Below are 17516 nucleotides of genomic sequence, written 5' to 3'. Positions count from 1 at the left end.
TTGATCACTTACAGCTCTGTGACCATCTCTATTCTTTCAACCCTCTCTGAGATTAAATACAGAATATTTATGGCACAGGCAAAAATCATTTGGCTCATAATCTATCATAGAGTCATAGAGATGTACAACCATGGAGACAGACCCTTCGGTCCAACCCTTCCATGCCAACCAGATATCCCACCCAATCTAGTGCCACCTGCCAGCACCCGGCCCATATCCCTCCAAACCCTTCCTATTCATATACCCATCCAAATGCCTCTTAAATGTTGCAATTGTACCAGCCTCCACCACCTCCTCTGGAAGGTCATTCCATACATGTATCACCCTTTGACACTCCAGGGAAAACAGCCCCAGCCTGTTCAACCTCTCCCTATAGTTCAAATCCTCCAACTCTGGCAACATCCTTGTAAATCTTTTCTGAACCCTTTCAAGTTTCACAATATCTTTCTGATAGGAAGAAGACCAGAATTGCACGCAATATTCCAACAGTGGCCTAAATAATGTCCTGTACAGCCACAACATGACCTCCCAACTCCTGTACTCAATACTCTGACCAATAAACAAAAGCATACTAAACATCTTCTTCACTATCCTACCTATCTGCGACTCCACTTTCAAGGAGCTATGAACCTGCACTCCAAGGTCTTTGTTCAGCAACACTCCCTAGGACCTACCATTCAGTGTATACGTCCTGCGAAGATTTGTTTTCCCAAAATGCAGCACCTCGCATTTATCTGAATTAAACTCCATCTGTCACTTTTCTGCCCATTGGCCCATCTGGTCAAGATCCTGTTGTAATCTGAGGTAACCCTCTTCGCTGTCCACTACACCTCCAATTTTGGTAACATCTGCAAACTTACTAACTGTACCTCTTATGCTCACAGCCAAATCATTTATGTAAATGACAAAAAGTAGAGTACCCAGCACCGATCCTTGTGGCACTCCACTGGTCACAGGCTTCCAGTCTGAAAAACAACCCTCCAACACCACCCTCTGTCTTCTACCTTTGAGCCAGTTCTGTATCCAAATAGCTAGTTCTCCCTGTATTCCATGAGATCTAACCTTGCTAATCAGTCTCCCGTTGGGAACCTTGTTGAACACCTTATTGAAATCCATATAGATCACATCTACCACTCTGCCCTCATAATCCTCTTTGTTACTTTTTCAAAAAACTCAATCAAGTTTGTGAGACATGATTTCCCATACACAAAGCCATGTTGACTATCCCTAATCAGTCCTTGCCTTTCCAAATACATGTACATCCTGTCCCTCAGGATTCCTTCCAACAACTCACCCACCACCGATGTCAGGCTCACTGGTCTATAGCTCCCTGGCTTATCCTTACCACCTTTCTTAAACAGTGGCACCACGTTAGCCAACCTCCAGTCTTCCAGCACCTCACCTGTGACTATCAATGATACAAATATCTCAGCAAGAGGCCCAGCAATCACCTCTGTAGCTTCCCACAGAGTTCTTGGGTACACCTGATCAGGTACTGGGGATTTATCCACCTTTATGTGTTTCAATACATCCAGCACTTTCTCCTCTGTAATTTGGACATTTTGCAATGTGTCACCTTCTATTTCCCTACAGTCTATATCTTCCATATTCTTTCCCACAGTAAATACTAATGCAAAATTCTCATTTAGTATCTCCCCCATTTTCTGTGGCTCCACACAAGGGCTGCCTTGCTGATCTTTGAGGGGCCCTATTCTCTCTCTAGTTACCCTTTTGTCCTTAATGCATTTGTGAAAACCCTATGGATTCTCCTTAACTCAATTTGCCAAAGCTATCTTATGTCCCCTTTTTGCCCTCCTGATTTCCTTCTTAAGTATTCTCCTACTGACTTTATACTCTTCTAAGGATTCATTCGATCTATCTTGTCTATACCTGACATATGTTTCCTTCATCTTTTTAATCAAACCCTCAATTTCTTTAGGCAAATTCCTCTTCATCTAAATCCTTAACACTATGGCAGTACCAGTCTATGTTTGAAAAGTTAAAACCCCTACCATAATCACCCTGTTATTCTAACAGATAGCTGAGATCTCCTTACAAATTTGTTTCTCAATTTCCCTCTGACTATTAGGAGGTCTATAATAAAATCACAATAAGGTGATCATCCCTTTCTTGTTTCTCAGTTCCACCCAAATAACTTCTCTGGATGTATTTCCAGGAATATCCTCCCTCAGCACAGCTGTAATGCTATCCATTATCAAAAACACCACTCCCCTCCTCTCTTGCCTCCCTTTCTAACCGTCCTGTAGCATTTGTATCCTGGAACATTAAGCTGCCAGTCCTGCCCATCCCTGAGCCATGTTTCTGTAATTGCTATGATATCCCAGCCCCATGTTCCTAACCATGCCCTGAGTTCATCAGCTTTCCCTGTTCGGCCACTCGCATTGAAATAAATGCAGTTTAATTTATTGTCCCTGCCTGCCCTGACCAACAGTATGTGATGGATGGCAGTTATAGGAATGGGGGAAAGTCTCAGATACAGTCACATAGATTAACTCCAGGAAAGGTGAGAGAGCTAGGCAGCTAGTGCAGGTGTCTTTGGTGGCTATGCCCATTTCAAACAAGTATGCTGCTTTGGAAAAGGTGGGGGTGGACTCTCAGGGGAACATACAAGAACAGCCAGGTTTCCGGCATTGAGACTGGCTCTAATACAACAAGGGGGACGTCGGGTTCCAAGAGATCAATTGTGTTCGGGGACTGTCTAGTCCGAGGCATAGACAGATGTTTCTGTGGCCAGCAGCGAAAAATCAGAATGGTATGTTGCTTCCCTGGTGCCAGGATCAAGGATTGCTCAGGGAGGGTGCAGAATGTTCTCAAGAGGGAGAGGGGCCAACAAGAGGTCATTGTCCACATTGGAACCAACGACATAGAAAGGGAAAAGGTTGAGAGTCTGAAGGGAGATTACAGAGAGTTAGGCAGGAATTTAAAAATAAGGTCCTCAAGAGTAGTAATATCTGGATTACTCCTGGTTCTACGAGCTAGTGAGGACAGAAATACGAGGATAGAGCAGATGAATGCATGGCTGAGGAGCTGGTGTATGGGAGAAGGATTCACATTTTTGGATCATTGGAATCTCTTTCAGGGTAGAAGTGACCTGTACAAGAAGGACAGATTGCACCTAAATTGGAAGGGGACTAATATACTGGCAGGGAAATTTGCTCGAGCTGCTCGGGAGGATTTCAACTAGTAAGGTGAGGGGGTGGGACCCAAGGAGATAGTGAGGAAAGTGATCAATCTGAGACTGGTACAGTTGAGAACAGAATCAAAAACGAGCTGTCCAACTTCATCCCATTTTCAGCTCTTTGTCTGCAGTATATAGGTTCCTACATACTGGTCAGTATATATGTTACTACACTGTGTTCAGTGCCACCAAATTCCACAATCTGACTGTCCAGATACATGAACCACAAATAACTAATAAGCAGGAACAGCACTTGATTAGGAAGGCAAAGGATTTTTTTTTATTTGCAAGGATAGTGGAACAAAAAGTTCAGGAAGTTTTGCTGCAGCTGTAAAGGGCCACTGTGGAATAACTTTACAGTCAACAATTAGGGTGAGCATCCCTTGTATTTATCAATCAGTGCTTTCAAGGTCTCCTCTGGAGTTATGATAAAGCTGTAAAATTTGATACTAAAATAATAATGCCCTTGAGTTTTTGATTTTCAATTATATTTCCTTCTAGGATTCACCAAATCAAAGCTTTTTGTCTTGCATTCACTGGGATGAGGACACAAGAAACCAACTTAGAAAATGAACAACAATTTATATACGGGTACCATGAGAAGATGGAGCTATTTGATTACAGTATGCTATTTTTTATTCATTTCTGCGATGTGGGCTTCACTGGCTGGCAAGCATTTATTGCCTGTCCCTAGTTGCCCTTGAGAAGGTTGTGGTGAGCTACCTTCTTGAACTGCTGCTGTCCACTTACTGTGGGTTGACCCGCAATGTCTTTAGGGAGGGAATTTATGAGATCCAGGCTGCTTTGTCCTGGATAATGTCAAACTCCTTGATTGTTGTTGGAGCTGCACTCATCCAGACAAGTGGATTGGCATGGAGACATAGCAGGAACTGTTACTGCCAATCTATACTTGATATTCAATACAGACCAGGCAGATAAACTGATTGGCAATGCCCTGACCAGTCTCTGTGATCCATTCAAGATTTAAAATGATGCTATCCATGAACATATTATGGATGTTAGGGTGTCACTATGGCTCAGTTAGCACTGCTGCCACACAACAGGGACCCAGGTTCAATTCCATCCTTAGGCGACTGTCTGTGTGGATTTCCTTCAGGTGTTCCTGTTTCCTACCGCAATCCAAAAGCTTGCAGATTAGGTGGATTAGCCGTGTTAAATTGCCCTGTAGAGTCCAGGGATACAATGCCTAGATGGATTAGCCATCGGAAATGCGGGGTTATAGAGAGAGAGAGTGGAGTGTGGATGGATCTGGGTCGGATGCTCTTTGGAGGGTCGGTGCAGACCCTTATCTGCTCTGTAGGGATTCCATATTATTTTTATCTTCTAGCATGTCCAAATACATCACTGCAGGCCAAACATAAAATTAAATTGCATCCAGTGGAATTCCTATTCAATTAGTATCACCAGATTAATGAACTCAGCAACTTTGCCAAATCAGTTTTAATGACCCCACATACATCCAAATAGATCCCTGCTATGCCCAGTGTCGACTAACAATCCACATACCTAGCATCACAGTGACACACTTCATACACTACATTACTCATTTGTGCAGTAGGCAATTTCTTTCTGGTTTGATGATAGCATAATGATGTACAAATGCTGAAAGACCTGGAAAATCTGGAATGCCATTGGGTGCTAAAAGCACTTCCACATGATCATGACTAACTTGAGCAAATCATCGCTAGTTATGTATTGTATAAACTCATCAAAGGGCCTCTGGCCCTCAGTTTTGGCCGCGCATGATGCTCAGATTAAACTGGAGGGGAAGGTGGATCAAAAATTGTGTAACAGCTGAAAGTAGCCGTCTCAGACTGCCACCTTGTAGTAAACACAAGTGATTTTCTCCATCAACAGAATGCTATCACCAGGCCAGAAATACATTTTACTTGCCACATAAATAAGAAATTGGTACATCAGTTTTAGTATCAGTATGTTGCCTGACATGAAGGACATAAGTTCCAACAACCGGCAGACTATGTCAAACAACAGTTCTCTTCGAATGTCTGTAGCAGATAGCATACCAACCGTACTCAGCTGGCCCATGTTTACAAACCGCAGAATACCATGTCCAACGTTCAATGTGATTCTGCTATCAGGCATTTACTAAATAATCCTAACAATGTTCTAATCAGAATTATGTAAGAAAACAATTTAAGACCAGTTGGGCTCACAATGTGGGATTCATTGTATGTGTTAGAAGCTATTTATATTCACAATCAAAAACCTTTGATTTGTAGGCACAAAGAATATGCCCGTACACTGCAATTATCTCAATGAGCAATGGATTTTGGAGATTACAAATATCTACTGCATTCGTCAGAGCAAAATCCTGACCAGAATCTCCCTGACTGGCCTGAGTTTAATTGGCCAAGATTGATAATTAATACTGCCAGCTGCATCACAAAGCCAACCAATCAGCACTTCTTGTCATGCTAGATAAATTGTTCTTTCCTTCAAATGATGAGTGCAAGATGAAAACTTTGCCTCCGTGTTTAAGTTCTGTACAAACAAGCAGTGTTCTTCTTTCCTTCAATAAAGTCACATTTCAATAATAATCCTACAAAGAAACTGTTCTGAGATTTAAACCTGGGTATCAGTGTGAAAATGTACAGGACTCTCCTACCTTAACTTGGCAGGAACTTAGAGGTGGGAAAATATGGAGTGAACAACGTTGCATAACAAATGGCTGGTATTGACACATTCAGGGAATCATGTAAAACTAACTTTCAAATTAACTTTAAACTTTTTTAATTTATAAAAAATGGCTATTACTGTTAACATTACATAGATGACACAAAGTTAAGTACAATAATGCCTACTGTAACAAGCCAATTATTTTAACTGCTCATAACACTGCATAATTTAACAAGCACTCAATCACTTTTCTATATACAATGTTAAATTCAAAGAGTCAAAAGTCATTTCAAGAATGATAGCACCCTTCAGAGTATATAGAATGATACAAGACTCATCAAATCAAGGAACCAACACAGCTATTCCTCTTTATTTAGCTTTCCTAATTTTGCTTCAAATCGTCTTCTACTAGAATCTAAAATGGTCACACCATGTTTTGTAAAGTCATATCCAACCCGTTCTAGCTCCTTTATACGATTCTTCAAATTGATTGCACTGAATTCCAATATTCTTGGCTTATTTAATAGTTGTTTAATATTAATTCCACTTTCTAGGAGACAGTCGATTTTATTGGAAAGTTTTTCAAATGAAGCATAAAAGGCTGGTGGATAATCCAAAAAGAATTTCTGCACTTCCTCAGTGCTGCATCCTAATGAATACAACTGTTCGCTTATATTTTTGAAATTTCTTTTCATGTAGTCAGTCGAGAGGTCCAAAACTTCAGCGCCTTGCCCCTGAAGAAGTTTTATAAGTTCACTGTTACTTGGTTCAAGTGCTTCTCTGAAAAAGTCTACATTGGTTTTTACCCGTTTAGTGCTTCTTATAAGTATGTAAGCATTTTTAGTAATAATCCGTTTAACAAAATCATCTGGATTCTCATTGCCTAAACTAACACCAAGATCTCGTAGAAGTTTTGCCATCTGTTTGTTTAGTTCCAAACTATTTGAGAATGCTCGTGGAGCAGTAGTTAAAATGCGATGCAAGTCCTTTGAGGTTAAGCCAAGAGAATAAAGAAAACTGATATTTTTTTCAAAGTTTCCATTGTCACTTGAACGAAAATATGATTCCGGAGAACGCTCAATAATGCTTATGATCTCAGAATCTGTCTTGAAAATGCTTCGCCATAATTGCCATCTTTCTTCAAGGTGGTGATAGGAACGTGTGATGGCTCGAGGGTACCTTGAGATAACACTGGCAATGGTCTTGCAATTGGCACCCTTGCTTCTCAAGAACTCGGCTACACCCTCTTCATTAGTGACCACTTTTCTGAAGACTCCAGGCTGCCTCTTCTGGGCCATCTTAATATCCACACCCAAAACAGACAAATTGCTTAACAAAGCTGCATTTTCTGGTTTTTGGATTGCCTCAGTTGCATGATTGCAACTAAAAGCACAGAGTCTCAAATATGATGACTTAAACCATGCAGATGGAAAGCAATTTGGTAAATCAGGAAATCTTGTTCTGCACAGATAAATGTTCATTACTTGGGCTACCATCCTGGCTGCCATATCTCCACAATAACCACAGCAGATATACTCTCTGGTTACAGTCTTTCAAACCTATATACATAGAAGAAAGAACAAGCAATGTTACTGGTGTTACTTAAATTAAATCATATAAAAATTGAATTCTGTAATTATTACAGTTTTGTTAATGTTTCTAAATAAATGCCAGAAATGAGGATTAAGAGTTAAAATCAATATCTCCAAGTTTATGCTGACAAGGTAGATTATTACATTATCACCGAAATAGTATTATTTAAAGCAATGTGAACGTCACTGAAAAGGATTTGATGCACATCCCAAATTGCCTTTGGCAAGCGAGTGAACCACCTTCTTGAACCACTGCAGTAAACCTGGTGTAGGAACACCTACAAGCGCTGTAAAGGAACTTCTAGGTTTTGATCAAGCAGCAGTGAAGATACGGCAAAAAAAATCCCAAGTTAAGATGGTGTGTGCCTTAGGAATACTTGAAGCAGAACTTATGGCACCATTTTACAGAAAACTATTCAAATGGGAGGAGAACAAAAAGGTAGTAGGGGATAGTATAGTGAGGGAAACAGATATTCTTCAGAGTCCAGAAAGCGAAGTTTCCCATCTAGTGACAGGGTTCAGGACATTGCTCAGGGCTGGATAGAAATGTGGAGCGAGACAAGGATCAGTTGTAGTAGTCCATGGAAGTGATAATGACATAGCAGGACAAGAGGGTCTGATGAGGCACTGAGCAGCTATGCATAAAATTGGAAAACATAACCTCAACGTTAATAATCTCTGAATTATTTCCTCAGCCACGAACTAATTGGTGAAGGGCACATAACATTAGCAAAATGAATAATGACTGAATTAAAGAGTGGTGTTGAAGATTTTAAAGGAAGGTTCTAGTTCATGGAACACTGGCTTTAGTACTGGGGAAGTGGGAGCTGTACTGTTGGGACCAGTGTTGTAGAAAGCAGCATAACCAGGGAAATAGAAATGGCTTTAAACTAAATAATGGCAGTGAGTAACCATGTTTGGGTAGATGTGGCAAATCAAGGAGTAGAATCAAGGAAGGACAGCAATATAGATATATGGGAAATGAGGGTCAGAGAATAATAGGAAGGGACAGTGGAATTAAACCTTCAGAATTCAGATACAAAGTAAGCAATTTAATAGCACATTTTTAAGTAAATAAACATGAGCTGATAGACATGGCTGGATGATGACAAGGATTGGATCCTGAATATTGAGGAGTACGTCATTTGAGAAGAATAGAAGTCCGGGTGAAGACTGAGGGTAGCACCACTATTCAAGGATGGCATTAGTGCAGTGGATGTGGAATCAGCTAAGTTGGCTGGATGGCTGGATTGTGATGCAGTGTGATGCCAACAACCCAAGCTCAACTTCTGCAGAGGCTGAGGTCATCATTAAAGTCTTGCCTTGTCAACCTCACCAATCATCATTTGTCTCTCTCATTCTGTCTAATGAGAGAACAGCACTATAGCTCTCGGGAACTATGGTGACTTTACCTTAGTTAGATTGACATTGGTTCAGAAAATCCAAGCGTAGAATCATTTTGGGTGGAGGTGAGGAAAGTGGGGGAAAGAAGTTACAAGCAGCAATCATGTACAGGCTTCTAACAGTAAACATAATGTAGGACAAAGTAAACAAGAAATATTGGTTGCTTGTGATAACTGAAAGGCATTCATTATAGAATACCTGTAATGTGGAAGCAGGTCACTTGGCACATCGAGTCCACACTGATCCTCCAAAGACCAGCCTACTCAGACTCACCCCCCCCCACCCTATCTCTGTAACCCTGCATTAGCCATGGCTAATACACCTAATCTGCACATCCCTGGTTGATTTTAATGTAGGTGTAAACTGGAAAAATCAGTTTGGCAATGCAAGCCTGAATAAGGAGTTCACAGAACACCTTCAAAATAATTTCTTCAAATTGTGTGTTCTGGAACCAGGTTATATCAAATATAGCATTGTGTGACATCACAGAATTTGTTAATGGTCTCAGAACAAAGGCACCATAGGTAGCAGCAATCAAATAAGATTGGATTTTATATTCAGTTTAAAAGGGAGAAAGATGGGTCAAAGATTAGTAAGTTAAAGCATAAGTAAGAAAATTTAGATGGACATAAAAGCTGAGTTAGCTGAAGTGTAATGAAAACTAGGCTCAGGGCTAGATCAACAGAGAAGCAGCAGTAAATGTTTAATGGATTATTTCAGAGAATAACCAAAAGATCGATCAGAAGAAAAAAAATTACAGCATGAAGAAGCTAGATAGATATGTAACAACAGATACCAAGAGCTTCTACAGGTACTTAAAAAGGAAAACAGAAATTAAAGTGAGTGCTGATTCTCAGAATGAGAATGGAAATTGATATTTGATAATAAGGGATGGTAGATTAAATTAACTAATATTTTGCTTCTGTCTGAAACGTGAAGGTTACAAAATAATCTAGCTATAGCTGTACATCAAAAAGTAGAAGGATCAGGAAAATGGTACTGAGCAAACTGGTGAAGCTGTATTCCTGGCTTTTAAAAAGAGAGGGCTATTGAGGTAATAGAAGCCTCAGTGTAAATATTCCAAAATTCCCTAAATACTGGTAAGTTTCCTGAAACTAGAAGATAACAAATATAACCCCTCTATCCTAGAAGGGAGGGAGGCAGAAACCACAAGCTTGAATTATATCATAGGGTGTTAAAGTCCATCGTTAAAGTGGTTAGTTATAGGTGCGTACTTAGAAAATTTCATGGTAATAGGAAAGAGTCAGTGTGACTTTATGAAAAGGAAATCTTGTTTAAGCAATTTATTAGAGTTCTTATAAAAGAGTAAAGGGTGCTGTGGATAAAGGGGACCTGCAGATGTACTGTACATGGATTTCCAAAGGTACTTGACAAGGTGCCACATAAAAGGTTATTGCGCAAGTTATGAGCCCATGGTATGGGGGCTAATATATTAGCATGGATAGAAAATTGCTTGCTGACTGTCTTATAATTTGGAGGATGAGATGAGATCAAAAGACCATAAGATATACGTGCAGAATTAAGCCATTTAGTCATGCTGATATGTTTCTCAACTCCTTTCTCCTGTTTTCTCTCTGTAACCCTTGATCCCCTTACTAATCAAGAATGAGTATCACAGGTGCCTGTCCAGGTCCCTCAGCATTTTAAAATTTACATCAAAGACTTGAAGTAGCTCAGTAGTTAGCACTGCTGCCTCATAGCACCAGGGGCCCAGGTTCAATTCAGGATTCGGGTGACTGTGTGGAATTTGTACATTCTCCCCATGTCTGTGCGGGTTTCCTCCACAATCCAATGATGTGCAGTTTAGGTGAATTGGCCATGCTAAATCGCCCATTGTGTTCAGGGATGTGTAGGTTAAGTGCATTAATCATGGGTAAATATGGGGTGGGGGGGAATGGGTCTTGGCTCTTTGGAGGGTCGGTGTAGACTTCTTGGGCCAAAAGGCCTGTTTCCACATTGTAGGGATTCTATGATAAGGGAAGTGAAGGCATGGTAGCTAAATTTGCAGATGACACAAAGTTGGGTAGGAAACTATGTTGTGATGAGTACAGAAGGAAAATGCAAAGAAACATAGATAAGCCGAGCAAGTGACCAAAAAGATCTGGCAGATGAACTATAGTGTGGGAAAATATGTGGTTGTTCACTTCAGCAAGGAATATAAAAGCGGAGTATTACTTAAATGAAGAATGACTGTAGGGTGCAGAGGATCCAGGTTTTTGAGTGCGCAAGTCACAAAAGGTTAGCATTCAGGTACATGTAATTAAAAAGGCTAAAAAGCATTCCATTACAAGAAGAGTTTAACATAAAAGTAAAGACGTTATGCTTCAGTTATACAGAACATTGGTGAGACGTCACCTTGAATGTTGAATGCAGTTGTAATCTTTTTTTTAACAATTATGTAAATGCATTGAAAGCGGCTCACAGCAGCTTCACTAAATTGATACTCGGAATGCGCAGATTGTCTTATAAGGAATATCTGCACAGATTGGGCTTGTTTCCACTGGAGTTTAGAAAGTGACATGATTGAAGTACAGAAAATCCTGAATGCACTTGATAAAATGGGGATGAAAAGGATCCTCTTGCGGATGAATCTAAAGTGAGGGGTCACTGTCTAAAAATTAGGAATCGCCCTTTTAGGACTGAGATGGGGAGATTTTTTTTCATTTGGTGTTATACATCCTTTGAACTCTATCAGAAGGCAGCAGACAGGATCAGTGAATAATTTTAAAAGCAGAGGTTGATAGATTCTTGTTATGGAGGGAATCAAAGGTTATGGGATAGAAAAGAATTCAAAATATGAACAGATCAGCTATGATCTTACAGAATGGGGTGGGGTAGACCCGAGAATAGCCTGCTGCAGCTCCTAACTGGAATGTTCATAAATTTACAGAAATCGTGAGCCAGGGGGAGTATGTCTTAATGTTAGTGGTCATATTCATAAAAATATGGATCGTTAGTTCAGTTGAATGGACGGCTGATTCGTGATGCAGAATAACGACAACAGCGTGGGTTTACAAAAAGACAGGAGGACAGAATGGCAGGTACAACTGATGCCAAATTCTGGAATAATTTCCTCACTATTGACTTAAGTGCAAGTGGTCAAAAAATAGCTTTATCGGTTGAAAATGGGAATCAGAGCAAAAATTGTTGTGGACGCGGGATCAGTTAGTCATCGTCACTGGAATTTCAGAATGGAGAGGGGTGACACTTTTGCAAAATAAGCAGATAACCTATCGCCTTGACTGAGAAACCAGTTAGGCATCTGAAAACAGAATAAACTTGCAGGCCGCCCAAGGTGAAAAATGGAGAAAACAATGACTATTCACCACAATAAACAGATCAGAAACTTTGCAAACGCACCTTGTCTTTTGCTGATCTAATTTCTGTTCCCTCTCGGCTACTTTTAATTTGTTTATTATCGGGACTCCCGATTCTCTCAGACTGTCTAAAACCCTTTAACTCCGCACACATTGAAACCCTACAGCCGTCTAAGCTCCTTGAAAAGGGACAACTAAACCATAGGCAAAACGCTTGCCATAAAATCAAAAACAGCCACTTAAAATAATTTTGTTTTGGATTATATGCAGAACTCACCGGTACACAAAGACACATTAATACCCCGTCTGTAACTGAGAGTCAATGAAGAATGCAGGGATTTCCGGGACTACTCGGAAACGAACATGTGTATCTCTGTGCACAAGCACAGTACATATAAACTGAGCTGGAAGTTGTCTCTCAATGACACACTTCCTTCTTAAAAGCTGCGCCAATAGCTGCTTGGAAAGATTACAGTGAGCCTTTCACGTGTTCTACTGTAACCACGACATCTCCAAGGAAAGGAATTCAATGTTTTTTTGTTGTTGCTCAAATTACAAAACCGAGAATGCCGGAAATAAAGTAAAAGATTAATGCTGAGAAAACGGTATATCAACATTTTGGAAGAAAACAATTATGAAATCAAACCGGGCTTTATTTTTCCTTTGCATTTCTCAACGTTCTACTGCATATTTCTATGAACATTTCAGTCCTTAAATCTTCAGTTTGTTCAAATTTCAACACCTAGACCCCTAAATCATTAAGAATGGGTTTATGCAATCAATGCTAATAATGTAAATCCGATTAACCGGAATCTTTTCAAGGCCGGTATTGCTTTGCCAATCGGTGGTGTTCGATGCTTTTCTTAAAAAACTGCAGTTAGCAGCAATGTTAGTCAGCGCATTCGAATTTAAATTCTCTCCGAAAAATAGTTAGATCTTTTAGCAAATTATGCCTTTGTTGTAAAAGTGAATGTCCTGGCTTTGCTACTGACCACAAGATCTAATATCAGAATCTTGGGTAAATATATCTATCTCTATTCCTTCACATAAATTGTTAATAAATATGGTGAAAATTTGGAGTCCCACAGTAACAATTCTTGTGCCCAATCAAAGATGATAACTGATAACCCCACTCTTCTAGTTCTCAAGCAATTTTCTATCCATCAAAAAGTTAATTCAAATTGCATATTCTAATCTATGCTAATAACGTAGAGGTGCCTAACCAAATGTCTTCTGGAAAATTAGTGACCACTTAAAAATCAAATCAGCTACATTAATCAGATAAGGTATATCCTCAAATTTCTTGTAAAAGTAATTGACTCAAATACACTTTCTATCTGCTCAGTATGCAGTGGAACCATGATTATCCAAGTACCAATTATCCGAAAATTGGATAACCGAAGGAGATCTCGAGGTCCCGATAGAAACATTACATCAAAGACATGTTTCTAACAGTCATTGTGTCTTTTGTTTGTAGTGATTAAACAGGCACTGTCTTCAAATGACTGACCTCCAGCCCTCTCTCCCCCACACTTTCCCTGGTGTTCTACCCTAAACCCATACCCACCCCCCCTCCCCCCCCCCCCCCCAGATAATCTGACCAACATTGTCCTGTACAGGGCAAAGGTGGAACCTGTCAAAAAGTTGCAGTAAAATGTGCGTGTGTGTGTGCTATTTGGAGACTTGCCCCACAAAGGCAGCAGCAGCAGCAGTTTTGTTGTTAGTGTGCAGTCTGGCTGCGCCGGAGAGGGGCCGGGAGCAGTGCTAGAGAGGGATAGGGGGGCAGGGGCAGTGCTGGACCAGGATGGAGAAGCAGGGTTTGGTGTTGGACGGGGATGGGGGACAGGGGTGGTGCTGAATGGGGGGAAGAGGCGGTGCTGGATGGGGATGGGGCAGGGGGCAGCATTGGACGGGGATAGAGGCAGCAGCAGTACTGGACGGGGATGGGGGGTGGAGGCAGTGTTGGACGGCGATGGGGACGGGGCAGTGCTTGATGGGGATGGGGGGTGGGGGCAGTTTTGGACAGGGACGGGGATGGGGGCGGCGGGGCGGTGCTAGATGGGGAGGGGACGGTGCTGGACAGTGACGGGGGTGCTGGGGCAGTGCTGGATGGAGACTATGCTAGATGGGGAGGGGGGCGGTGCTGGACGGGGATGGGGGAACGGGGGGCAGTGCTAGACGGGATGGGGGAGCAGAGGGCAGTGTTGGACGGGGATGGGGGCACGATGTCAGGGGCGCGGGGGGAGGTTTTGGGGGGGCCTCGCGCGCTGTGTCCTGCTGTAGTCTCCTGAACGGGGAGCAGACTTTAAAAACTCCGAGCCCCAGAGAATGGCATATAATCGATTAACTGAATAATTGATTATCCGAAAGAAATACTGCCCACCCATCACATTTGGATAATTGAAGTGCCCCTGTACTCACATTTTCTGTTTTTTCAGACGTAAACATCTACAGTATTATGTATTTGCCTCAACAAAGGCTGTTTGTACAAAGGCGCAGTCTGTCTATTCCTAATAATAAATTCCTCACAACCGAAGATAGACGTTCAGTAGGAAAACATAGAACATTACAGCGCAGTACAGGCACATTGGCCCTCGATGTTGCACCAACCTGTGGAACCAATCTGAAGCACAACTTTCCTACACTATTCCACTTTTATCCATATGTTTATCCAATGACCATTTAAGTGCCCTTAAAGGTGGCAAATCTACTACTGTTGCAGGCAGTGCGTTCCACGCCCCTTGAACAATGAGAACAGAGGAGCTTCTCATCAAAAGGAAGAAGGCAGCTTATGTAAGGTGGAGGAAGCAAGGATCTAGCACAGTTTTAGAGGATTACAGGCTTGCTAGAAAGGAGCTCAGCAATGGACTGAGGAGAGCCAGGAAGGGGCATGAAAAAAGTGTGGCAACAAAGATTAGGGAGAACCCAAAGGCATTTTACTCATGCGTGAGGAATAAAAGAATGATCAGGGAGAAGGTAGGGCCGATCAGGGGTAGCATAGGGAACTTGTGCGTGCAGTCTGAGCAGATAGAGGAAGCCCTAAATGAGTTTTTTTGCTTCGGTTTTCACTAAGGAAAGGGACCTTGTTGTGAAGGAGACCTTTGGGGAACTAGGATACAGGCTTGAACAGATCAAGATTGATAAAGTTGATGTGCTGTAAAATTTGACATTAAGATTGATAAGTCCCCAGGGCCAGACCAGATTTATCCTAGGCTGCTCTGGGAAGCAAGGAGGTTGCTATGTGGCTGGTGAAGATCTTTACTTCCTCACTCTCCATAGGAGTTGTACCGGAGGATTGGAAGGAGGCAAATGAAGGGTAATAGGGAAATCTTTGGCAATAACAGACCAGTCAATCTTACGTCTGTGGTCAGAATTGGAAAGAATTCTGAGGGATAGGATTTATGACTATTTGGAAAAGCATAGCGTGATTAGAGGCATGGCTTTGTGAGGGGTAGGTCAGGCCTCACAAATCTTATTGAGTTCTTTGAAGAGGTGATGAGACAGGTCAATGAGCAGTGGATGTGGTGTATATGGACTTCAGCAAGGCATTTGATAAGATTCTTCATGGTAGGCCTATTCATAAACTCAAGAAGTATGGGATACAGGGAGATTTGGTTATCTGGATTTAAAACTGATTGGCAGACAAAAGGCAGAGAGTGGTTGTAGATGGAGTGGATGTTCCTGGAGGTCAGTGGTGAGTGGGATCCCACAGGGCTCTGTTCTTAGGCCTCTGGTCTTTGTAGCTTTTATAAATGACTTGGATGAGGAGGTTGAGGGGTGGGTTAGTATATTTGCAGATGACACAAAGGTTGGAGGTGCCATTGATAGCATCGAGGGCTATTGCAGGCTGCAGCGCAACATAGACAGGATGCAGAGCTGGGCTGAGAAATGGCAGATGGAGTTCAACCTGGATAAATGCAAAGTGATGCATTTCGAAAGGTCAAACTCGAATGCTGAATGTAGGATTAAAGACAGGATTCTTGACAGTGTGGAGGAACAGAGGGATCTTGGTGTTCAAGTGCATAGATCCCTCAAAGTTGCCACCCAGGTGGATAGGGTTGTAAAGAAAGTGTTTTGGCTTTCATTAACAGGGAGATCGAGTTTAAGCTCTGCAAGATTTTGCTACAGCTCTACAAGTCCCTGGTGAGACCACACTTGGAATATTGTGTCCAGTTCTGGTCTCCCTACTAGAGGAAAGATACAGAGGCTTTGGAGAGGGTGCAAAGAAGGTTTACCAGGATGTTGCCTGGACTGGAGGACTTGCCTTATGAAGAGCGATTGACTAAGCTCAGACTTTTCTCTCTGGAGAGAAGGAGGAAGAGAGGTGACCTGATCAAGGTATACAAGATAATGAGAGGCATGGATAGAGTCAATAGCCAGAGACTTTTCCCCAGGGCAGGGTTGACTGGCACAAGGGTTCATACTTTTAAGATATTAGGAGGTTCGAGGTAGATTCTTTATGCAGAGAGTTGTGAATGTATGGAATGCGTTGCCAGAGGTGGTGGTGGAAGCAGAGTCATTAGGGACATTTAAGCGACTGCTGGACATGCACATGGACAGCAATGAATTGAGGGGTGCATAGGTTAAGTTATTGTACTTTACATTAGGATTAATCCTCAGCACAACATTGTGGGCCAGAGAGTCTGTCTGTGCTGTACTTTTCTATGTTCTATGTACTCTCTGAGTAAAGAAACTTCAGACATCTGTCCTATATTTATCACCCCTCAATTTAAAGCTATGTCCCGTTGTACTAGCCATCTCCATCTGAAGGAAAAGGCACTCACTGTTCAACCTATTTTTTATGTCTCAACTAAGTCACCTCAACTTTCTTCCAATGAAAATAGCCTCAAGTCCCTCAGCCTTTCCTTGTAAGACCTTCCCTCTATACCAGACAATATCCCAGTAAATCTCCTCTGAACCCTTTCCAAAGCTTTCACATCTTTCCTGTGATGCGGTGACCAGAACTGTAAGCAATACACCAAGTGCTGCCGCACCAGAGTTTTGTACAGCCGCAGCATGGCCGTGTGGCTCCGAAACTCAATCCCTCTACCAACAAAAGCTAACACACTGTATGCCTTCTTAACAATCCTATCGATCTGAGGGCAACTTTTGGGGATTCTATGTATATGGACACCGAGATCTCTCTGTTCATCGACACTACCAAGAATCTTACTATTAGCGCAGAACTGTTTATTCCTGTTGCTCCTTCCAAAGTGAATCACCTCACACGTCTCTGTATTAAACTCCATTTGCTACCTATCAGCCCAGCTCTGCAGCTTATCTATGTTCCTCTGTAACCTGAAACATCCTTCAGCACTATCCACA

The 17516-nt window shown here is 41.7% G+C and overlaps 2 protein-coding genes across 1 annotated transcript; one reads left to right on the top strand and one right to left on the bottom strand.

Moving 5' to 3' along the window:
• Positions 1 to 17516, top strand: part of LOC140480647 (leucine-rich repeat and death domain-containing protein 1-like) — a 258495-nt gene that overhangs the window by 194136 nt on the left and 46843 nt on the right.
• On the bottom strand, positions 4646 to 12605 carry LOC140480646 (transcription termination factor 1, mitochondrial). The gene is made up of 2 exons (XM_072575794.1): positions 12469 to 12605; positions 4646 to 7416 (listed from the first exon to the last, which is right to left on the bottom strand). The coding sequence occupies exon 2, from the start codon at positions 7363 to 7365 to the stop codon at positions 6217 to 6219; it is 1149 nt and encodes a 382-aa protein (XP_072431895.1). The 5' UTR covers positions 7366 to 7416; positions 12469 to 12605; the 3' UTR covers positions 4646 to 6216.

Source organism: Chiloscyllium punctatum, chromosome 8, assembly GCF_047496795.1.
Source record: "Chiloscyllium punctatum isolate Juve2018m chromosome 8, sChiPun1.3, whole genome shotgun sequence".
NCBI classification, from domain to species: Eukaryota; Metazoa; Chordata; class Chondrichthyes; order Orectolobiformes; family Hemiscylliidae; genus Chiloscyllium; species Chiloscyllium punctatum.
The sequence above is the reverse complement of the archived record's forward strand: the minus strand, read 5'-3'. Positions and strand labels throughout refer to the sequence as shown.

Bases quoted from the DNA above. Each gene is read 5' to 3' on its own strand.
- LOC140480646 (XM_072575794.1), bottom strand. From the start codon at position 7,365: ATGGCAGCCAGGATGGTAGCCCAAGTAATGAACATTTATCTGTGCAGA.